This window comes from Leucopleurus acutus (assembly GCF_964270905.1).
Source record: "Leucopleurus acutus genome assembly, chromosome: 13".
NCBI classification, from domain to species: Eukaryota; Metazoa; Chordata; class Mammalia; order Artiodactyla; family Delphinidae; genus Leucopleurus; species Leucopleurus acutus.
The window spans coordinates 66,180,614-66,205,295 of NC_139155.1; the positions used below are offsets into that span (position 1 = coordinate 66,180,614).

The following is a 24,682-nucleotide window of genomic DNA, read 5'->3' on the forward strand; positions in this document are numbered from 1 at the left end:
GGGCCCCAGAAGACTCTTGAGGGACCTGGGGGACCTGAGTGAGCAGATGGGGACAAGAACCGGTTGAATTTGCCTTGTTTCTGTTACTGGACCCAGTCCTCACCCCGAGTTGCTCCCTACCACCATCCCGCTGCCTCTCAGCAGCTCACCTGCCCCCTCACCTGTCTTTCAAGGGCCTGTCTGGAGCGTGGCGAACACTGGCAAGCCCCCTAGGTGGCAGCAAAGGCCCGAGAAAGTGCTCCCAGAACGGACCCTCCCTTCCGCCCTAAACCCAGAAAGGCAGGGTAGAATGGAGCCACCTCGCAGAGGAGAACTGAAGTCCAGAGCGGCAGGACCGTGCTCACAGCACGCAGCGATTTGAACTGTGACTTGTGTCCCAGGAGAAGAGACACAGGAGAAGAGGACAAGAAGGAGGGGCCAGAGACCTGCCATCCCAACCATGTGACCCAAAGGGTGTCCTCACCTGTCTGAGGCTCAGTTTCCTTACCTGTAGAATTAGGGACAAGAAGGGCACCTGCTTCACAGGATGTTTTGAAGATTAAATGATATGCTGCAGAGAAATCACTTGGTACAGTGCCTGACACATGGTAAGTGCTCAGCAAATAGTCACATTAATAAACGTAAAGCAGCTTCCCATAGGCCTCCAAGACCATACCTAGCTGCTACCTGAGTGTGATGGCTTTGTTTAATGTGTCAGCTTGGCCAGGTTACAGTCCCCAATTATGCAATCGAACACTAATCTTGGTATTGTGATGAAGGTAGTCAATTTAATCAATTGACTTTAAGGGAGATTATCCTGGATAATCTGGATGGGCCTGATACAGTCCCATCTGGAAGGCCTTAAGAACAGATCTGAGGGGACTTCCCTGTGGTCCAGCGGTTAAGACTCCGCACTCCCAGTGCAGGGGGTGCAGGTTCGATCCCTGGTCAAGGAACTGGATCCCACGTGCTGCAACAAAGATCCGGTGCAGCCAAATAAATAAATAAATATTTAGAGCTGAGGCTTCCCTGAGGAAGAAGAAATTCTGCCTGTGGACAGCAGCTTCCACCCTTGGCAAGAGTTCCAGCCTGGCTTTACGACCACCTAGAGGGGTAGGATAGGGAGGGTGGGAGGGAGACACAAGAGGGAGGAGGTATGGGGATATATGTATAGCTGATTCACTTTGTTATAAAGCAGAAACTAACACACCATTGTAAAGCAATTATATTCCAATAAAGATGTTTAAATAAATAAATAAATAATGGATTGTGGGATTGGAAAAAAAGAGAAAGAGTTCCAGCCTGAGCCTCACAATTTCAAACTTGCCTCGCCAGCCCCATACTAACATAAGTCAACTCTTTGCAATAAATCTCTTATTTTGCACCTCCTATTGGTACCATTTCTCTGGCTGAACCCTGTAATACGCAGAGGAAGCAAGGGTGTGTGTGTGTGTGTGTGTGTGTATGTATGTGTGTGCTGGAATCACAGGGCCCAATCCTCATGTTTATTCACTCCTTTTTAAGGTCAAGGTAGGGGCTTCCCTGGTGGCGCAGTGGTTGAGAGTCCACCTGCCGATGCAGGGGATACGGGTTCGTGCCCCGGTCCGGGAGGATCCCACGTGCCGCGGAGCAGCTGGGTCCGTGAGCCATGGCCGCTGAGCCTGCGCGTCCGGAGCCTGTGCTCCGCAACGGGCGAGGCCACAACAGTGAGAGGCCCACGTATCACAAAAAAAAAAAAAAAAAAGAAAGAAAAAAAGAGTAAGGTCAAGGTAGCCTGTGCCTTTAGGGGTCTGTAGTTGGAGGCTAAAGCAAAACCATGGCTGTTTAAAGGCAGGGCTGGGGGGCAGGCCAGGAGGTGGATGCAGCAGAGGGCCCAGGTGCAGGCCTCTAACTCCCTTGCACCACCCCTGCCCCCAGGCTTTGGCCTCAAGGGTGCGACCTGCTTGTTTCCAGGCTTTTTCTAAGATCCTCTTTTCCCAAGGGAGGCCAGACTCATCCTCCTCCCCCTGCAGCGGGCCGTAGGATTGGAAGGAAAGGTATAAACCGTGCTGTCTCCCCGGGAGCCAGCTGGTGAGGAGGCTTCTCCCTCTGTCACCAGCCAGTCCTCGTGTCCCCGACCCTGTCTCTCCCACCTCTGTAGCACAAGCCGTGTGTCACACGCACACCCACATTCCCACCCTCCTGCTCTAATCCCAACAGCTGCTGACATCCATCCATCCAGTCTACACTGGAGCACCATGCTGAGTGCTTTGCTCACCTCATTCAGCCTCAGCACAAACAGATGGGGTGGGAACTCCTACTGTCATTATTCCCATTGTACAGAGGGGGAAGCTGAGGCACAGAGGTGGCTCCTCCTGGGGAGAACAGCCCCCAGGAAGGGCCCTGAAGATCCACTGAGAACACCTGTGGTAGAGAGAAAGGGGCTCCGATCATGAAGCTCTGCAGAGCTGAGGGGTCTTGTCCCTTCTCAGACCCTCTGTTCGTGCCTCAGCACAGATGAAGATGAAGAAGGTGGCAGGCCTGAAGGTGCTTGGCTTCCCTTCCTTCCTTCTTCCACCAGGAAACTGGGGAGGCTGTGGAACATGGTCTGGGGGCCAGGGGGTGGACTCCGGGGTCAGCAGGCCTGAGTCTGAGGCCTGGTGCAGCCACCTGCGAACGTGAGTGAGTCCTTCAGTAAGTTCTGAAAGCTGTCTGAGCCTCAGTTTCCCCATCTGTGAGATGGGCCAGTGAGGAGCTCCTGCCCTGGGTTCCTGTGGGGACTGTGAAGCAGCTGGCACTCGTCGGCACTCAGGCTTCAGGCCTCCAGGCTGTTCTCCCCACTTTTATTAGGGGGCTGGTGGAAGTGAAGGCCCTTGTCATAAACACAAGAGGTGGTCATTATTACTGCTCCAGAGACTTGGTCCCGCACCCCCTAAAACCAAACCAAAGCCTGCTCCTCCGAGGTCACGGCATTAAGGAGGCACTCCTTTTAGAGGCCGCCCCTACCCCTGCCCCTCATGCCTCCTTAAATGTCACACCCTGGACTCTTCTCTTGCCCACCTTAGCAGAGTCACTCTCCACCCCAAGGCCCTCATGCCATCCAGGTGTCTACCTGACACCATGCCATCCAGGTGTCTACCCTACCTGACCCTCACTCCCTATCCAGTGCCCCAGCAAATCCTGTCAGCTCAACCTCCCAAATATATGCACTTCATCCCTCCATCTCCCTGTCGCCACTCAGCTCCCCACCCCCCAATTTCCCTCCTGGGCAAACTGCTCTCCACTCTGCCCCACACAGATTTTGAAGATGCAAACAGGATTGTGTCTCCTCCTGCTCAAAACATGTCCATGGGGCTGCCCAGGGCTCTGGCCTCCGACGCCCTGTGAGGCCTGGTCCCTACCACCTCTCCACCCTCGTTTTACACCTGCCCGCTCCCTCCTGCCCTGCAATCGGCCACCAGCCTCCTTTCGGTTCCTGCTGCTCAGCACACTCCCTCTGCAGATGCTGTTCCCCCTGCCAAACAGACTTCTCCCCACGCCATTCCAACCCCCTTACTAACTCCTCTCCCGCCCTGGCTGCTTTGGGCACTTGTGTTGAACACGCCCCTGGTGCTCTCTGCCTTCCCTTCTGAGCGCTAAACTCGGGCTGCACAGCAACACTCACCGGGTGACTGCATCGTTACCTCGGCCCCACCACACACACACACACACACACACACACACACACACACACACACACACAAGACTGTGAGCTCGCTTAGGCCGGTTTGATCACTGTGGTATCCCTGGTGCCCGCACACAGAAGAGCAGAATCCACGCTTATAGGATGAGCCATAGGCGAGGGAGTGAGGCAAGGCACCTGCCTGACCTGGGCAGGGGACACATGCCCTGGTTTGCTGGGGGAGGCCCAGTTTCCATCTGTCATCCAGTATAATAATAATGGTGCCCTTATTCAATCTCAAGTGTCCCAATCTGGTGACATATTAAATGGTCAGCCTAGTTATTAGAGAGGAGAAGGGCTTCACCCCAGAGCTTCTGCTCCTTCCCAGCCCCCGCCCTGGCTTCCCATTTTTTCCCTACAAGACCAAAGCTTTTACTTCTTGTTCTTGAGATCTTTTTCTTCTGTTAATAATCTCCCTACATTGTCCCCAAGCCCCCAGAAATAAATAAGAATTCTATTTGTCCCTTTTACTGCAGAACTGTCCTCCTGGAGGGTTGCCATGGTGACCGAATGATGTCACTGCCCTGGAAACAGTTGCCTAGGAGATGAGTGATGTCACTTCCAGGAGATGACTGCCATAGAAACCCTCTTGGAACTAGGGGGTGGCCAGGAAAGTGAAGGAGGGGTGGAGGGCGGATGCAAAAGGGACAGATGTGAAAGGAGGAAGGAAAAGGGAGGGGGGAGAGCAGGAAAAAGGCCAGGAAGAGGATGGGGACCATCCCAGAGCAGTTGAAAATAACAGAGAATCACAGAATCTCCAAAATGCAAAAGTGCCCAGAGACCACCCCAAGCACCTGCCTCGTTTTTAGAGGCCGCTGAGAGGTGAGGACACACTCAAGGTCACACCACCAGTTTATAGGTGATGTTAGAACCAAGCTCAAGGGCTCATGGCCCTCGGTTTCTTACATGGCTCATTGGTAGATTTGGGTACAGAAATGAAGGATTCCTTTTGGTCATTTCTTTTGTCAAAATTCCGGCCTCAGATCAGTCATTTACTCATGAAGTCAACAAATTCTTACTGTGAGCTGTGTGCTAGATGCTGAGAAGAACCTGAGTGGCATTTTCATAGTTACTGTATTATTTTATATTTTTATTGTATCCCCCACTAGTGTTAGCCCCACAAGGACAGGTAATTCACCAAGGTATCCACCCCCAGCACCCTGCCCAATGCCTACCACACAGGAGCTCAACATGTTTGTTAACAAGACAGGTGATGAATGCCATCATGTGGTGCAGACCCACAGTACAGGAGCCCAGAGAGGGGCTCACAGTAGCTGGCAGGGAGGTGGGATTTCCTAGGTAGAGTTTGAAGAGGCCAAGATCAGAAAGCCATTCAGGAAGGCAGAGTAAAGACCTGAGCCAAAGTGAGAGCAGGCTGAACAGGTGGGTCCAGCTGGGCATGCTGTGGTCCACCTCTTCAGTCATCCTGTAGCTGTAGCCCCTACAGGTACCTCCCTTCTGGTAGAAGGAGCCCCGAGGATCGGAGGAAGACAAGCATCAAGGTCCATGTCCCTGGATATGCCTGGGGGTGGGGGTGGGGCAGCAAAGAAAAAAAAAAAGGCTGATCCGGTTGAAGAGGCAAATGTAAAGAAGGTAACAGAGAAGTGGGCTGGAGGGAGGAAGAGGTCCCATCAATGGAGACCTGGACTGTCAGGCTTCCAGCCTCTGCCTGAAGGTGACACATTCAAGACAAGAGCAAGGGCCTTGGAGCCCCACACAGATGCTCTGCCCCTTCCCAACTGCGTGACCGCATGAAAGTCACTTTTCCTCTCGGAGCCTCCTGACTGGAGCTACAGCCCAGTTCACAAGAATGTTAGCTCTGAATTGAAATGCATGTAAGGCCCCACTTTGCAGGTGATCGCTGAGTCACCCGCAGAAGGCAGTCGGCAAATGTCCTTTCCCTCTCCCTCCTGGTACAGCCTCTGCCCTTCAGACCAACATGGGAGCTGTATTTTGGGAAGATGAACTTGACAGTGGATTCCTTCGTCTTTAGCTCCCCAGTCTTTTGGAGCCCTTCCTTTGCTTGGCAACACAGGGGCCCACGGTCCAGGGGAGGTGGAGGGGAGAGGTGCCCGGTGACTAGGAATAATCAGTCAAGTCTGACTCACAACCGCCCGGCAGGGAAGCCTCAACCAAATCAGAGGTTTCATAAGAGACGCCATTTCATTAGGCCCTGAAGGAAGGATTTGATTTGGGTAGGATGTCGCAGAGGCTGGAGAAGAAAAGACAGAGACTAGAAAGGCAGAGGGGTTAGCTATTGTTATGACTTTTCTAGAATTCCTTTTCTCCAGGTGGGGATCAAAAAACCCATGGTGTGGTGGGAAAAGCCTTGAGGTAGGACTGACCCGGTTTTATCTCAGTGTTACCTCTTACCAGCTACGTATACCACCTGATACCTCATCTCCTCATCTGTTAAACTGTTAAAAATAGTATCATTCTGGGACTTCCCTGGCAGTCCAGTAGTTACGACTCTGTGCTTCCATTGCAGGGGGCATGGGTTTGATCCCTGATCGGGGAACTAAGATCCTGAAAGCCGCGAGGCCCTTGTATCATTCCTACCGTCCAGGGTTGCTGTAAAGACTCAGAGACCATGCACTTAAGGTGCCCAGAACACACAAGATGTTTGAAATGGTTGTTTCCATCAGCCCAACGGCTGTTCTTTGTAACAGGAGATGATCTGTTCAGTCCCACTCAGCTGTGACTCAGTGCCTGTGCCTGCCCCATAGTTTGGAGGTCTCCTGAGAACTGAGGACCCCCTCAGCCTCTGAACGGCACGTCCTGACTGCTGAACATAGCCTATTTTACAGAACCAAGAGGCACCCTGAGCTTCCCAATCCCAAGTGACTTAAGATGGCCAAGTATTTACCCGACAATAGCTCCATTATCAAGAATCCTACCCTTTCCTCCAACTCAAACAAATGGACCTTTGAGCAGGGTTTGAGGAGTAATTGAAAATCTGAGCATTAGTTAGCATCAATATATTTAAATTTCCTTTCCAAGTATAATTCATTCAACTCTAAGTGAAAATATTAAAAGAGCTGAAAGTGTCCCCATAATAGGATGTGTGTCACATCCATTTTTTCTTCTCAACCCCAAGACTGTGGCCTGGTGAAAAGAACCATAAACAAGGATTTAGGGGACCTGAGTGCTAGTTTAGGTTCTGTCACTAACTTTGCAGTGAGACTCTGGGAAAGCCATTCATTTCTCTGGTCTTGTTTCCCTTGCAGTACCACTGAGATGACCCCATCTCATTTCATAAATTTATCTTGACAAGCTTTTTTTGTCTTTTTACTTTGATACTGACAAGTTTTAAAACATCAGAGTGTGCAGAACTGGAAGGAAGCCTTTGAGATCACACAATAGGGAAGGAAGACTTCAGCTTTACGCCACGTGTAATTTCAAGTCCTCTCAAAGAACCCCATTTACCACTTGTAGGGCTGACTGGAATTGTGTGCCCATACTTCCCCACACCCCATTCCAAGACCCAAGAGGATGCCTTGCACATGGTACTTTGGGTTGAATTAAATCTTATATTCCAAATCCTACTCTTAAAAAACGAGGGGCCTGAGCCTCAAAGGTTGTCGGCTGCCTGGAGCCTACCAGAGGGCAGTTAGGACTCTGAATTTAAAGGTCGTGGGCAGAGGCCGTCCTGTGGCACCAGCTGATTCCAGAGGTCCACCACCTCTGCACCTCAGTTTCCTCCTCTGTAAGGTGGGAACAAAACTTTCCACAAGATGGTTGTGAAATGAAAACGTTAAGTGCTTTTTCTAAAGCCCTTTCTGTGAAGTGCACTCCAAATGTACGAAGTTTCAACGTCTACGAATTTTTATCAAAGCCAAATGCCTTAGGCACATAAAGCTCATGGCTTTAAAATACCTGACCTGCTAATTGAAGCAAAACCCGTAAGGATTTTTGCTGGCAATTAGGTCAACTTGAAATAGGCTTCCTAAGGACTACTTATTAGCATGTGGGTCATCCCTCTACTTCAGGATGAGAAAATAGGTTAAATGTCCACGCTCCACCACAGTGTAGGTTCAAGGACAGAGACTGGGTGTGGCCACCTCCACCAGTCTAGTGTCAAGCTTCAGTCAAGAATAAGGTGTTTAGGGCCTCTGTGTACCTGAACCAATCCACTTGACAAGCATGTCCGGTCCCGAGCACCACGCTGGAGGGGACAGAAATCGTGAGTGGCTGGAGTCCACATCACCCGGGGAAGGAAGAGTCCACTTGGTGATGCAGGGCCTCAGGAGCGGCCTGAGGTGCAGGCAGATGGGGAAAGTGCACTAGAGGCCAGGCCATTCTCTTTCTTAAACTCAGAGGGAGGTCTGCTGTCTTATTTTTTAAAGAATACTCAAAGCTTTCTTAATAATGATCACTAAAGTTTATTTCAGGGATCCCTAATTAACATTTTATTCCATCTAGTGCAAAAGAATATTAAGAAAAACTGAGAACATGTACCGACTTTGAGTGATATCTAGCAACCAATGTTCCAGGAGGCTGAGGGGAGCTACACCCTCAAAGTCGGACACACACACCCCTTCCAGAGGGGCTGTGCCACGGAACACGGCATTGGGGTCTGCTCGGCTCCTCCCGTACAGGCACCAGCAACAGGAAGAGGGGATCAGAGAGGCTGTTAGCTGGGTTCACACAAAACTATTTAAAATTCATGAGTCTTTTGTGTACACTGCAAAATGTGTGATGGAATCAGGGGGCACCAAGACTCGCTATTCCAGAAATGCTTCAGGGTTTGAGAGATCAAACCAGGATTCCAAGCGGTGAGCCGTGATAGGGCTCCTTGAGAGCAGGAAAAACAAAGACCATACACACAGAGATAATATCCCCAAAGCAGCATTTATTTACCCACTGAATTCCAAAACATTTAATTTAGAAGTCTGGCATTTCATAATTACCCATCTTGATCGACATGGGCTGACACACATGGCGCTGTCAGGATACACAAGGACAATAGCCAAATAGTTACAAAAAAATAAATCCATGATTCTTAAACAGTCGCAACCAAAAAAAAAAAAAAAGTTACAGGTATCAAAACTTTAGATGCATTGCATTGAAAAGAAGGTTTGTGCACATCATAATTTAAAGAGGCAAACAAGGCGCTACTGAAACCTCACGTTAAAGTTTATTATTAAGCTGATGGAAAGGAGCAAGTGGTCTCTCATATCAGCTTCCCTTAACAGTTTTCCATTAGCTAAGAAAGAGGTGGGAGGGGTGAATTCACTTTTGCATGCACAGATGTACTGCTTTAACAAAACTCTAGCAGCTGGTTTTAAGTGGACCATTTAAATACCAACTGTAGCCTGTGTGGTTAATTCTCCTAACTTCCCCGAGGCTTTCGCCTGCACTTCACCTAGATCAGCAGGCATAGGTAAATGCCTCCTTCAGAATGCACCTGTCTGCACAATTCAGAAAGGGAGCTCCTGTGGGCTCAAAGCAACCATCAGTCCAGCAATGCCCATAAATTTATCTGGAACTGCTTCCCGGGGGCAGAGAGCAGATCTGAGTAGCTGTGCTGCCATACAGATAGGTTTAGCACTAGATACTTAGTGACTGTGGTGAGGAAGGACCGGTGGTGATGGGGTCGGGGCGGGGGTGGGCCGAGGCGCTCAGTTGCCTTCTCCGGCTTCCTCGTCCTGCTGGTCGCTCGTCCAGAGGGTGAGGTTGTCTCGCAGCAGCTGCATGATGAGCGTGGAGTCCTTATAGGAATCCTCGTTTAGTGTGTCCAGCTCGGCTATGGCGTCATCGAAGGCTTGTTTGGCTAAGAGGCAGGCCTGCTCGGGCGCATTCTGGATCTCGTAGTAGAACACGGAGAAGTTGAGGGCCAGGCCCAGCCGGATGGGGTGTGTTGGCTGCATGTGCTCCTTGCTGATTTCGAAGGCTTCCTTGTAGGCTGCCTCTGAAGCTTCGACCACACTGTTTTTCTTCTCGCCAGAAGCCACCTCTGCCAGGTAGCGGTAGTAGTCGCCCTTCATCTTCAGGTAGAAGACCTTGCTCTCATACTGGAAGTCATTGCAGTTCTTGATGAGAAACTTGTCCAGCAGGGCCAGCACGTCATTGCACACTGTTTCCAGCTCCTTCTCGATCTTCTCCCGGTAAGCCTTAACCTTCTCCAGCTTCTTCTCATTCCCGTCAGCCGTGGTTTTCTGCTCGATGCTGCTGATGACCCTCCAGGAAGACCGCCGGGCACCGACCACATTCTTGTAGGCCACAGAGAGGAGGTTTCGGTCTTCATTGGAGAGAGGTTCGTTGAGCTCGGTCACCTGCAACATCCCCAAAAGATAAACACTGAGACCCGAGTCTGAAAACCCTGGAGAGAGATCTTCCCTTCAACCCAGTCAACAACCCTCCTCAAAAACAGGATTACGGACAAGCCACTCAAGAAAAACCAACTGGACAAGGATCCTATCTGAAGGGAGACTGCAGTCTAACAGAAGAGATAGATACTAACTCAAAATATTAGTGATAAGGACTCTGAAAAAGTCATAATAATTTAGGCCTTCTAAGATGCCGCCTTCACCTTGGCGGAGGTGTGGGGATAAAGATGTTGATGGAAGGTTGTGAGGTGCTGGTGCACAAGGAGGTGGTGGGGAAAAGTCCTGAGGCTCAGCTATTCTGCGTAAGATATTCTCACAGTAAAATCATACAATTCCTTTGTCAAATGTCCAAAGGTTATCACAGACTGGAAGTCTACTTCCAGCTTTCTATTCTAGAAAGAACCAATCACACCTCCCTCAAACACTTATTAACAAAGAAGAGTTTCCCAGATGAGCTCAAACACCACACAGATCTAGTGGCCAGAGTTTCACCCTGGTTACACGTGGAACCCACTGGTAAACCCAGCCCTCCTCCAACCCAAAACAGATGCATTAGTGACAATAAGGTGTCCCCAGCCTCTGCTGAAAGGAGGCATAACTACTCAGCAGCAAGCTTTACTCTGACCTACCTGACAGGAAACCCTGACTGCCCATCAAGGATGGAAGCACCAATTATTTTAAGTGGAAATGTTAAATTTCAAATTCTTCATGATGCCAACTGCAAGCAAGCCAGCTGTGTCATCAGTAGAAGGAACACTGGACTTTGCTGTGCTGAGCTGTGCCACCAAAAAGTCATGTTGAAGTCATAACCCCTGGTACCCATCAACGTGACCTTATCTGGAAACAGGATCATTGCAGGTGTCATCAAGTCAAGATGAGGTCATACTGCATAAAGTGGATCCTATATCCAATGACTGGTGTCCTTATAAGAAAAAGGGAGATCTGAAGACGAAAGCCATTGCCATGTGATGATGGAGGCAGAGACTGGAGTGATGTGTCTACAAAGGCCAAGGATTACAAGGATTACCAGGAGCTACCAGAAATGAGGAGGGGCAAGGGAGGATTTTCCCCTAGAGCCTTCAGAGGGAGCACAGCCCTGCCAACACCTCGATCTCAGACTCTAGCCTTCCAAACTGTGATAAAATACATTTCTCTTGTTGTAAGCCATCCAGTTTGTGGTGGCTTTGTTTGGTGGTCCTAGGAAATTAATACAGACTTAGAATCAGAAAACTCTGGGCCCCAGCAAAGCCACTAACACACTAAATTGGCCTGTATCTTCTATAAAAATGGGGGGATTCCTCAACTATGTTACCTACTGGGAAAGGTCTTTAATTTTAAAAACAGAAAAAGAAAAAAGAAGAGCACTTAGAAAACCACAAAACTCAACAAAAAGGCATTACTTAAATCAAACTATAAGGACAGAACTTGCTCCAATGGAAGGGAAAAGCCAAGTCTGATGGAGAAACTTATTAACAACATAATAAAACAGACATGCTTACCATGGATTAAGAAGACTGAGCAGCAGAGAATCAGAAGTTTAAAAAAAATGAATTAAAAAGGATGATAGGTCTATTTGAAAAATTAGTAGTTCAAGAACATAAGCAACAAATGTAATCATTAAACGTGTAAAATTAGAAAACTTGTGCCAAGTTCTTAAAAGTGAAACACGCAACTGTCTACCACCACCTCCCTCCTCAACAAATCCCAGACAAAATAAAAATACCAGCTCCCTCTTCTAACTTCCCCATTTCCCTGTCCCCAGAACCCCTACTCTTCTGCTGCAAATCATTAGCCAGGGATGGCCTCTCCCTCTTTGCCTAGTCAATCAACCCAACCCACTTCCTCCTTCAGCGTGGTCTTCAGCTACAAGCCGCCCCTGACATTCCCCAGGAGGGCTGCCTGCAAGCCCGGCTCCTCATTCCTCCCCACAAAGACAGGAATGGTCTCCACGCTGGTCTGGGGCAATCCCCTCCTCTCTACTAATCCACAATCCATGCTCCCCTCAAGACCTGTAACCCCACTAGTTTTCTCCTTCAGGGAGTGCCTTTAAACACACTTGCTTACTAAAAGTATAAAGAGACATTGTAGATATTTTTCTGATAATTTGGCCTTTTAAGGAAGCAACCCTTATAAATCAAAATTCCATCTCAAATACTAAGACAAATCTCAGAATGCTTGAATCCTTTAGCATGACACTTTTCTAGGCCAATATTCAGTAAAACAAAACATGAGGCAAGAAAAGAATTTGAAAAGCTCCTCTGATCTTCCAATAAGTAAATCCAACTAAGGCCACTTGATGTTAAAATGCAAATGACATCCATAAGGAGCCACTATATACTTCATCCTGCGACCAGTAAAGCTGCTTTTGTTGGACTACTGCAAAGACACCTCATAGTATGTCCCCAGAGCACATCATTAAAATTGAGTGCATATCTGAAATATTTATATATCACACAGTGTTCGCACAAGGGGTGGTATCATTACTCAAAAAAAATCTTAAGGGCTTCCCTGGTGGCGCAGTGGTTGAGAGTCCACCTGCCGATGCAGGGGACACGGGTTCGTGCCCCGGTCCGGGAAGATCCCACATGCCGCGGAGCAGCTGGGCCCGTGAGCCATGGCTGCTGAGCCTGCGCGTCCACAGCCTGTGCTCCGCAACGGGAGAAGCCACAACAGTGAGAGGCCCGCATACCGCAAAAAAAACAAAAAATCTTAAGACATCTACAGTTTAGCCTGAGCTAGCTGTGTGACATTCAACAGAACACAGCTTTTCTGGGCATCAAAAGTCAAATAAGGGGGACTAGCCCAAACAGTCTCCAAGGACTTCTTCAGCTCTGAAATCCTAGGATTCCATTTTTCCTGAGCAACTATAACAGGTGTGGTAAGGCCTGAGGTCAATACTATTGAATATCAACATAAATGTGGGTGTATCTGTAGGTTCCAGGAATCCGAGGATCCCTGCTCCATCAGGAATAAAATGCCAAAAAAGGCTACTGGACAATATTTATGACACCTTCACAAGAAAAATCATTGACTAGGAATGTCAGTGTTTATGTAACGATCACCTGGTGGCCTGCCAGTCTGAATGAATCACTATCGGCATCAGCTGAGTGTGACTAACGGCTACACAAGCATTGTTCTCAGAACCCCAGCCAGGGCCTAACTAGGAAATAACTGGATACGTTTAAATATAGTGTGTTTTAATACTCCTGGATTACAGCTCGGTTAACAAAAGGAAACTTATGGGAGGAAGACAGTTTTATTACTTGATCGGATAACTAAAGAAAATTGGGAGTTTTCCCCAGATTGGAAAATTACGGACTGAAGTAAAATCAGATGGTCTATTAAAACAAGATTTACAGCCAGTCTTGGCTGGTGATACTTACTGCAAATAACCTTCGCTAATGTTAGTTAGCACGAGTTCCCAACACTTCAAATTCCAAAATACGGGAGCCAGGAAACTTCAAGAGAAGTCTCGTCACCCACTAAGAGGCGCAGACACTGGGAAGCAAATGGTGTAGGGAAAGGAAAGCAGGAACGGGTCCCAACCACCCTAAGACTAAACCAGCGGGATGGCCATCTGCGGAGTCTACGGAGATGATTTACTGCATCTCAACAATCACAAGTTTCCAAATGGTTTCTAATAAGGAACAAAGACTAAACACGGATTTCTCGAGATAGAAGAGACCCAGACAAAGGTTCTCAACCTTCTTTCTACTCCAACTCCAGTTTCAACACTCTCGTTTCCGTCGCACACCAGGTGCGCCCAGTGCGGCCACCCCAGACATCATATCTTCACGTGGCTATATCAGCTGCAAGGGGTTCCACCACCTCTGCTTGCAGCCACTCTGCTGTCTTGTTCTCCTGTCCACCTCCCCACCCCAGATAATCCTACTTACAGGCTTCCTGAAAACCTTAAATTGATGGACCCTTCCCATTCAGGAAGGCTCTCCTCTCATCTCCTTTGAGGACTGGACTCCCTGCCAGCCATTCTGCTCATGTACATCCTCACCACGCAGCCTTTGGCTGCACCAACTCCTTTCACCCATTTTCTCTGCTCTGGACTACACAGCATTTCTGAAAGTCACGAACAACCTGGTCGACTACGAATTCATTTATCTTCCTATGACACCACTGGCTTACTCAAAAATCCCTAAGGGCCTCCTCCCACTAACTCACAAGGCAATAAACTCTGTGTTTGTGAGCAAAAATAGACCCACTGCCAAAAACAGCCCATGGACTATTTGGGAAAATTTAAAGTTCTCCATCTGGGAAACATCCAACCTCAGAAGGAACACTGAGCAAACAAAAAAACATCACCCCTGAGCTGCCAAGCCACACTGCTCAAGTTGGGGTTGATGCGACTCCTTCTGAACAGTGCTCTCATCCTTCACAGCTACACACACACAGCACAGCCACCACCCCGAACTTTATAGCTACCCACACCCACATGCTACCAGCAAGCTTGCTTTTGATATAAGAGCTTATAACAGAAAAAAACAATCCTCATGAATAATTATGTAAACATAACCACATCATAAAATCTTTAAGCTTCTTTGGCAGAACCCTGTGTATATTAAAAAAAAAAGAAAAGAAAAGTGAGCTTGAGGGATGAAAGCTTTTTTGGCTGACTGTTTCCCAAGTTAATGCCCCGAAAGTGAGGATTCTGCCTGTACCCCAGCTGGCAAAGCACCTGCCATTGGTCACCACTTGCCCAAGCCTGGAAAGACTGCCCTCTGTCTAAACCAGGGCGAGACTGCAGTTCTGCAAGGCTGGGAGAGGGGCCAGCTTCAAGCTCAGAGCAGGTGAGTTCAGGTTATGAATATTCACTCTAAGCTTAACATTAGTCAAAATAGCTCGCTTTGTATCGTTAAGAGACCACCTTTGTCTTGCTCTGAACATAAGTAAACATTTTCACAGGTCTTGGCAGGCATTATATATAACCCCATCTGAACAGCGTCACTCTACCCTACTGCCCCTGAGGCACCAGGACCCAAGGCTTCAGAAGCTGTGCCAGTTCCGATCACAGGGAAGTGCCAACACCCACCACCAAGGAGGGGATGCCACTGCGGCGAGGAGTGGGAGGGGCAGCCTCAACCTGGACACCTGGGAGCATCTCACCAACAACCTAGACACTGAAATTTGGGGGCCTCTAGGCTTACAAAATATACTAAAAGCAATATGGAAAAACAATTTCCTAAAACACCACAACTATAATGTAACATAGTCTTGCACTTCTCAATTCATAGCAAGAACTCAAATTCAATTAATACTTTGCTTCTTAAGCAAAAAAACTGGTCTTCAAGAGAACAGCACAATCCAGATGAGTCTGCCTTTCATGCTCCCCTGCTGCAGCTAAGAACCGTAAGTGGTAGATTCTGTTTTTAATCAAACTTGGCAAAAATGACTTACATCTAATAGAGGGAATTATTTGTTCAGTAAGCCCACTTATGTTAATGGCTTGGAACTTAGTCACCAATGATGACAATGGCTAATAGACCAGAAAGTACACTAGAAAGAAATATGATTCCTTAGCCTCATGGGGCATTGTCACAGTGGTTAAAGTGATAGCTCTAAATTTGAGAGTTCAAATCTTCCCTTTACAACTCAACCTTGAGAAAATTAATCTCTTCAAATCTCATTTGTAAAATGGAGTTAATAACAGGATCCATCCAGAGTTGTTCGCAAGATTAAATGAAAATGTACACATGGAATAAAAGCTACCATTTACTAACTGCCTAATAGGTAAAATGATAAATTTCATAAACTTGATGAATTGTAACATGGAAAACACATCTGGGGTATCCCCTCCCAAACCGTTTTTCTGGAAAAGTGTGACACTGCAGTCTACCACTAATATTAAATTCCAGACAATGATGAGAAAATACATTTTTGGTTTCCTTAAGGGAGTAGTGAGGTCCTTGACTGTGGGAGCTCTTCCGGGGATAATGCAGCAACCCCAAATCCAGATGGGGACAACTCCCACGTCAGTGCAGCAAAGCTATGTGAACTGTTCACCAACTGAAGTGTCTTTTAACTGAGGATATTGCAAGAATAATGCAGAGACTTCTTCCTTCCTCAGTCAATACGTGACAAAGCGATACTTACATGGGAAACACGACTTGCTATTTTACATAGATTTCAAACGGTCCTACAAATGTGGCTTTAAGATGTCACACTAACCACAATTCTGGTACACCTCAAAATCATCCCTAGTTTCAATAACTGCAACACGGGTTAGGTCTCACCCTGGGCCACTCAGCTGTGCTCTCCTTTTACATACCACCTGCTCACTTCCCCACTTCCCAGGATCTCACAGCTGTTGGAATAACAGCCTCTGGCCACTGGTTGGACGTCTTCCCCTCCGACCCATTTCCTTAAGCTGCAGCTTTGTTGCCTGCACTTAAGATTGCTACAGATATTCTTCAAGTCCTTCAGACATATTTCTCCCCGTCCTTTGTCAACTTTGTAATCAATGTTAAAACACACCATGCCATCCCAAACAATTTTGACATTTTAAAACTTCATGATTGCCCCTATGTTTTAATATAAAAGATGACCAAGGGCAATAAGTGACATGACTGAATTATGTCTGTCCATGAATATTCACTAGAAATCTATCTGGTTAGTTACTCTCTTTCCTTAGAATCACTTAGTATTATGCACAAGTATTTTTATGCCACTTTATGGGTTTATCTCGTAGTTCTCATAAGATGGTACTGTACTCATTTTATAGAGGTTATGAATTGTATAAGGGCATTCCAAGCCTGGTCTAGAAAGGACTTGGGTTCGAGAATCTTTCACAGTGTTTCTTTCTAGTTAAGGGACAAGGTACGAGATGGGGGAGAGCTGGAAGAAACGTCTTTACTTCACTTCAAAAACATTTCTTGCCTCTTCAAATTAGGACGAAAGGCAGGGAACTGCAGTTCTCAACTGATGTGAGCCAACACCTTTGTTTCCAACATGCGTGATTTCTTAAAGCCTTACTGACAGCATCCTCCAGGTGACGCTGGTAGCATACGGAACATCAATCATTACAGGCAGGCAATATTATTAGCTACCATTTAAATTATAAAGGAAACAGAAAACAAGTTAGAAGAATGAAAGCTGAAAGCCCACTTGATAGTAACACGAACATTACAACTTACACACTTTAGAGGACCAGAAGACAAGAGATGTGAGCTTCAAGGTCACAGAGTGGTGGCATCAGAACATCCCCTCACTCAGGTGCAGTAGAGAAGCCTACTTACCTGCCCTGAAGAAAACCCACACAAGCCCAGAGGGTTATCAGAATTCCAACTCTTTCCAAAAGCTATATTTTAGGTCTATGATATTAATGAAATAGGGACTGAGTCTTCTCAATAAAATTAAGAATTTAACATACAAATATCAACTTAACAGGTAAAACATGAGAAACAGTTTTCCACTGACCCTTGCCAAGTCCTTTCCAATTAATATATTCCATTAATTTAGATGACCAAAAAATAATTATTTAATAGAGGAAACAGGCATACTGACCAAAAAAGTTCTTATTTTTTAATAGGAGTTACCTTGAGGGAATGTTTATCACAATTCTGAAATGACATAATTAGAGTATGCACTGAATTTTCAATGGCCTATCCAACCCATCAATCATCTCAGATACAGATATTACATATTCCCAATACATGAAAGGGTCCATTAGTTTGCAAAATCCTACCTTAATGTCTCAGAGAAAATCTGTGTACACAAGTAGGTAGCTGCAGGAGAGCATCTTTCAAGCCTGCTTTCGAAGACCAGAAAACCAATTATTTTCTCTCCACAAACTGTATTCCATTCGGTTACATCTCTGTATTCTTTCCTTACTTCCAATTGCAAGTTGCCTCGGGTTTCCTATAGCTCCAGAACTACATTCTAGTCATTTTCCCTTAGCCTTAATTCACTTTGCTTCCAGCCCCATCCCTTCTTTATTCCCCAAAAGGCTCCTAAAACTGCGGCCTTCAAAATGCCACTTGCAGGATAGGCAAGGGCCTCGCTAAAATGTCCAGAAAGCGGCCTCAACCGCACAATCCCAGTTCCACTCGGTGACTGGGGAGAAGAGGCGCACTTAAGTGTCACTTGCTGTGTGGACAGAAGTGGCTTTATCCCAAAGAAGATTAAGCTCAGGACCCCTTCCAAGGAAATGCACTCAGTCAGTCCTGTTTCTGTGAAATTTGCTAAACTCATATACCCTCCTTTTTTTTTCTTATAAGACCCCCAGAATTACACAGACTTCAGGTCCCAAACCTAAATCGTCCCTGGTCTGGATGAAAAGCTCCTACCTGGCCCACAACACCATGATCAACTCCGCATCACCAATGAATCAACAAATGGGTGGTGGTGGTTTCCAAACACCTGGTTCAACGTGTGACGTGAACGACATGGAAAAGATAACACTTCTTACCTGGATAATCCTAAACACGGACCTCAACAACATGTTTCATATATTAATATCAAAAGCTTTAAAAGGAATTTTTCACATGACTCTGAAATTTTACGGAGCCTCGATATTTGTAGTTTTTTCTTTAGGAAATCCCCTCCCAAGGCCCTAAGAAGGGCAAATGAGCTATATAACCCAGGGCAGTAACTCTTGAACTTAAACCCAATAGCACTTGCCATGAGGGCTGGTTCAAGTGCAGATCTGAGTCCCACCCCTGCGAGTTTCTAAGTCTGTAGGTCTAGGGTGGGGCCCCGGCGGATCCTCCCACGTCTCAGGAGGTTGTGCACTGGGTGAACATGGCACGTTGGCGGCCGCAGCTGTGGCTCTACCCCTCTGTGACCTTGACGCAGAGATAAGTAATGTTTATTAAAAGAAAACGTGAACTACTGTGAGGAGACAGGGACAGTGGGAGGGTCACCGGAACTCTAGGTCTCAGACACGCAGGTGGTATCTAATCCACCGCATTGGCCAGGGTGTGGCCGGCCGCGACTCCTTCCCCGGAAATGGAGCTGCAGACGAGTCTCCAGGGGTCTCGGGAAGGCAAAGGCACAAGGGCTCGCCTCCCCCAGGCGTCAGGACCCGTTTTAGTCTCCGGGCAGATGGGCGCAACATCCAACCTGGGAGGGGGCCCCAGGCCCGCCGCGCTCCCGCCCGCGTCCTCGTCGGACTTCAGGATGGGGGGTCTCCGCACACAAAGCGGACCCCGGGCGCGGGAGAATGGAACCAGAACGATGCCGGCGATCGGAGCAAAAGCGGATCGACATTACACCGAGTTCAGGTCATGGCAGAGGAAACCAGGAGAGACAGGGCGCCACTCACTAGGTGATTCTTTATTACAAGTTGGGGTGTGTGGAGGAAGGCGAGAAGGGGTGACCCAGCCTGGCAGAACGGTCCAGGAGGAGAAATGCGGCTCCCTCACCCTCGTTGGTGCACCCTCCCCCACCCGCGGCTCCGAGCTGGGATGCCGCGACCCCCGCCCACCCCCGGGGTCCCCGCCGCGCCCCCTCCCTGGACACCCTCCAGGCCCGGCCGCAGGAAATGGCGGGGCGCGCGGCGGGCGCGGGAAAAGCAGGCTGAGAGCGGGCGGCCGCGCCCAGTGGGGCGGCGGGGTTGCCCCTGGCCCAGAGGGGGCCGCCGCCCGGCTGCCCACCCCTCCCCTGCGCCGGGCCCCCGGCCGGCCGCCCGGGCTCCCGGCGCGCTCACCGCCTTCATGGCGGAGGCCATGTCGTCGTAGCGCTCCGCCTGCTCGGCCAGCCGCGCCCGCTGAAGGAGCTGCTCGCGGTCCCCCATGTCGCTGAGCCCTGCCTCGCCTCGCGCCCCGCTCCGCTAGCTCGCCCGCTCGTCTTCTCCGGTCGCAGGGGAGGCCGCCGCCGCGCACGCGCACTGGCTCGCCGGCCGGCCGAGGCTGCAGGCAGCAGGTAGCGCCGCTCGCCCTCTCGCTGGCTCGCCCCGCGCGCTGTGGCTCGCGCCGCGGACGTCGCCTAGGGAGGACAGGCGGCCGCGCGGGGGGATGGGAGGACGAGAGGACGCCTGCGCAGTGGGAGCGGCCGGGCCGGGCGGCGCGGTGCTGCGCGAGTGGGGGGGGAAGGGCGGGCCAGCCCTAACGGTCTATTTCAAGGTGACGTCACCTTCTATAAATAGCTGAGGCCACCGCCCCGCCCCAGAGCCGCGCAGGCGCCTAGCGAGTGCTGCATTTTACCGCCGCAGAGGTGGAGGTGGGAGAGGGGAGGGCTGGGGTTGGGACGGCGGAGCGGGGGTGGGGGTGGGGGTGGGGGCCTCGGTGATGGCAGCCGTGCAGTCTGCGCACTGTCACGATCCCACCCGGAAAGGCGTCTCTGAGTCCAGGTTAGAGGTCTGGCTTGAGAAGGGCCCCCAAAGCAAATAAACCTAGTGCTTGGGGAAGCCAGGAGGCCGCGTGCCGGAGGGACGGACGTGCCCCGGACCCGCCCCCGCCCAGCCTGGCCGATGGGTTTCTGGGGGCCACACCCTGAGCTTCGGTCAACACTGGCCGGGCAGGATCAGGTCCGGCCTTTGGGGACAGCCCCATGTACATTCACTCACTGCGTCCCCGTCCTGGGAAGTGGCCTTGTGCAGACTGTGCCCTCCACGGGAGGAGAGACTGAGTGGCCCCGCTGGGACGGGTAAGAGTCACCACACACTTGCTAGGAGATGGGCCGGTGCTAGGCCTTTCCAGGTATGATCCTATTTAATGCTCACAGCCCTCCACCCCTGGTGGGCCCTGCTGGCCTCCCCGTCTGTCAAAACCAGACTAGTGACTTGCTCAAGGTTACACAGCCTGGAAGTGGTGGCAGGTTCCTCCTGTGGCAAAGAGGAGAGTGGACCAGCTGGTCACTGAGCCCAGTCCTGGCGATCCATGCTGAGGACCCCTGGTGCCAGGCGCTGGTCTGGGTCCCGGACAAGGGAGGAAAATCCCAATCACTAAAGCATGGCCAGACTTAGTACAACATGCCAAGGAGAGTGCAGGTGAAGGGGCCTTATGTTCTCTGAGCATTTTATTGAGCACCTACTGCATGCTCAGCACTGGGGGAAGGAGTAGCCACAGAATAAGTAAGATACAGCCCCTGCCTCTGAGAAGTGGAGGTCTAAAAACCGAAGAGCAGGTAAGCTGGACCTTGAAGGAGGTGAGAGTCAGCGAAAAGGTATTAGGGAGGGGGGTCCAGCAAGGTGAGGGCTTGGTAGTGAGGATAGAAACAAAATGGGGAGGAGAGAGGCCTGGCAGTGGGACATGAGGTGGGGTAGAACAAGATCATGGAATGTTTTCAGTGCCAGGCTGAAGATTTAAGGCTTTATCCTTAAGTAATCAGGAGCCACCAGAGGCATGGAAGCCAAATTTCAGGCCCAGAATCTTGCTCCACAGAGTTAGATGCATTAGAAGGGAGAGGGAGGGACTGGAGAATGGGCCTTTTCTGGACCTCAGTTTCACCATCTGGAGAACTGGACTTGAAGGACTGTTTAAATCACTGTAGAATAGGAGAAATCCTGGAATGTCAGAGCTGGCAGGACCCTTAGACTCACCACTGTCCAACCCCTTATCCTACATAAGGGGAGAGTGAGGTATCGGGGAGGAGAGGCTGACCCCAGTTTGCACAGCCAGCAGAGCTGGGACCTCCATACTAGGTCTCCTGCCTCCTGGGCCGCCTTCTACCTGCTGTGATGCTACAGTGAGGACCTCAGTACCCATGACACAGCGTTTGGGAGGAAACCCCCACCCCAGGCTTCTCCATGCTTTGAGGATTCACCTTTGCTAACTACAAATGGAATCGAGGTTAACAAACCAGGCTGATCTTTCCCCTAGTGAATATCGTTAAAGAGTGTGGTAGATAATAACTTATCATCCACCGTGGGCCTGATGAGGACAGATTTCCGTGAGAGGTGGAGGAGGGCCAGCACTGGGGGGACCTCCACAGTTCCTTCCAGCCCTTAGAGGGATTAGAGCCCTTCTAACTTCTGATCATGTTGGACTGAGACTGATTTCAAAACAGTAAAAATCAGATAGACTGGAGCATTCTAAATAACTGATTTTGACATTCATAAATGTCAAATGGGGGACAACTTTGGTTCGCCCATAAAGCTTTGCTTTCTTTCTCACCAAACTTCACTGTCTCCACCTCCTCACCACCCACCCACCACCCCCACCTCAGCCCAGTGTACTCTGGCTCTACCCCCACTCCTCCATCTAGGTGGCCCTTGCTGTGGCCACCAATTCAAGGTCACTGCACAGTCCTCACTTTCCTGGCCCTCTTGGCTGCACTTGGCACAACTGCTCGCCCCTCCTTGACAGGCTCTCCTCTTAGCTTTCATGACCTTGCACTCTCCTGGCTCCCCTCTGCTGCTCCAGCCACTCCTCTTCTGTCTCCTGTGTGAGCTTGTCTTCTCAGCCTACCCGGAAATTCGGGGGTTCCTCAGAGCTCTGCCCAGGCCCTCTGCCTTATCCTGAGTGACCTTATCCACGCCCACTCTTGAACGGAAGGGGACATCTACCACATTGCCAGCACTGGGCCAGGTGCTTCGCAGAGATGGGCATATTTTTTCCCTCAAGATACCCCTGTAAGGTAGGTAGGATTTCCATTCCCATCTTACAGATGAGGAAACTGGCTTGAAGATGTTCCATGTCTTGAGTAAAATCACACAGCTGGTAATCAGCAGAGCCAGGATTCAAGCTCAGTTCTGTCAGACTCCTAGGCCTGATGGCCCCACGATGTCGTGAGGTGTGAGCTGACAAGGGGTCAAGGTGTGACTCCCCTTTGGGGATCATTCAGATTGTAAAAAGCACACACAAGTCTCCCTCTTGTAGCTTATACACTTATCAGCATCCATCTCCTTCACCCTTGGGAGAGAGCTGCCCACTCCCCAAAGTCTTGTAAACAAAGCCAGGATGACCACCTTGGATAGGCCACCTACTCCCAGGGCTCTAAGTCCTATCAAACAATGTAGCTTTTGAACAATTTCCAAGAGGGCCTCTGAACCAAGGCAAGGGGGCTGATGATCAAGGTCAGACACACTGTGTGGCCCCCAGAGCTCCGAGCAGGTACCCAGAGCAGGGGCCAAGTCTGCTGCATCTTTACCTGGCAGGGTCTCACTCAGGGAACAGAGCAACACTCTCCCCCCAGCTATCCAAGGACATGTGTGTGATGTGATGGGGAAGAGGATCTGAACTCAGGTCTAAATCCTGCTCTGCCAGTTACCAGCTGAGTACCCTTGGGGAAGCCCCTTTTATTTTTGAATTTAATTTATTTTTTTATACAGCAGGTTCTTCTTTTTTTTTTAATTTTATTTATTTATTTATTTTTGGCTGTGTTGGGTCTTTTTTGCGGTGCGCAGGCTGCTCGTTGTGGTGGCTTCTCTTGTTGTGGAGCAGAGGCTCTAGGCACGCGGGCTCAGTAGTTGTGGCACACAGGCCTAGTTGCTCCGCAGCATGTGGGATCTTCCCTGACCAGGTCTCGAACCCGTGTCCCCTGCATTGGCAGGTGGATTCTTAACCACTGTGCCATCAGGGAAGTCCTTAGCAGGTTCTTATTAGTCATCAATTTTATACACATCAGTGTATACATGTCAGTCCCAATCGCCCAATTCATCGCACCCCACCCCCAGGAAACCCCTTTTAAATGGGACTGACCATCCTGTTTCTTAGGGTTGGGGTTCGGCAAGAGCACATTCACACCCTGCCTGCACCAGCCATCACAACTGTAGAAAATTCTTTGCTGCACCCCACCCTGCGCCAGTGGTAATGACTGCTTCTCACGCAGGACTGGATTTCCAAAGCGTTGCCAGAGCCCTCTGCCAGAGCCCCGTGAATAGGTGACCCAGAAAAGGCACGTCCTGCTTTTTTCCTCGGGTGTCCTGGGACACTCTGAGCTCCCTGCGAAGTCTGGACGCCAAGGGACGTGTTACAAAGAAGCCCTGGTATTGTTCTGGAGAGATGGCGTTCACACTGTCAGCATGGTTACCGGCTTGAGACGGAGGGGCCACCCACCCACAGGTTCGTGTCACCCAGATAGAATTTTCTTTCCCCTCCCCCCCCCAAATGCAGACCTCCTGCTGCCCGGGTGAGCCGGCTGATCCCAAGCCAGTGATGATAGCACCACCACCAGGAGCAGCAGCTCTTGCTGTTAATTGCTGGCTGTCTGACTGGCTTGGGGGTAAACACTTGACCCGCCTGTACCAGCTCCCCAAATCCTCACAACTCTGGGAAAGAGGCTGTTAACCCCATCATATGGAAAGGGAGACCTAGAACAGTCAGGTGCTTACTCAGTGGTCAAGGCGGTCACCCGCGGCCTCCCACTCATGGCCACTCTCTGCCAACTGCCTGGGCCCCAGTGTCCTTTCACTGATACCAACTTCCACCCCCTGTGTCTAAGATCAGCCTGAGTGCACAGATTTTAGGATCAGCCAGAGCCTCCCGCCACTCTTTGAAAGCCCGCTTTGGGAGCAGATCGGCTTCCATGGCAGCTTTTGGCATTAAGAAGTGTGAAAATGTCCTGGTAGCTGCAATCTGTGAGCTGGCAGAGCTCAGAGCCCCGTTCTCAGCACCACCCCCCGCACCACACACACACACAAGTTTGTTCAAAGGAGCTCAGCTCTGGGGGAGAAAGTGAAGCTGTTGCCTATGGAATCGCAGTTAAAATGAGGGTGAAAAAGGCTTTTGCTTCAGTTCTGCAGATGGTCAAGGAACTTGTGTTTCTTAGCCAGAAGTTTCTC

The 24,682-nt window shown here is 49.6% G+C and overlaps 1 protein-coding gene across 1 annotated transcript; it reads right to left on the reverse strand.

The window, feature by feature from the left end:
* Positions 1-8,513: 8,513 nt before the first annotated feature.
* YWHAH (tyrosine 3-monooxygenase/tryptophan 5-monooxygenase activation protein eta) lies at positions 8,514-19,906 on the reverse strand. Its single transcript, XM_082853017.1, has 2 exons — positions 19,667-19,906; positions 8,514-9,954 (listed from the first exon to the last, which is right to left on the reverse strand). Exons 1-2 carry the CDS (start codon positions 19,751-19,753, stop codon positions 9,301-9,303), a joined length of 741 nt encoding a protein of 246 aa, XP_082709143.1. The 5' UTR covers positions 19,754-19,906; the 3' UTR covers positions 8,514-9,300.
* Between the last annotated feature and the right edge of the window lie 4,776 nt (positions 19,907-24,682).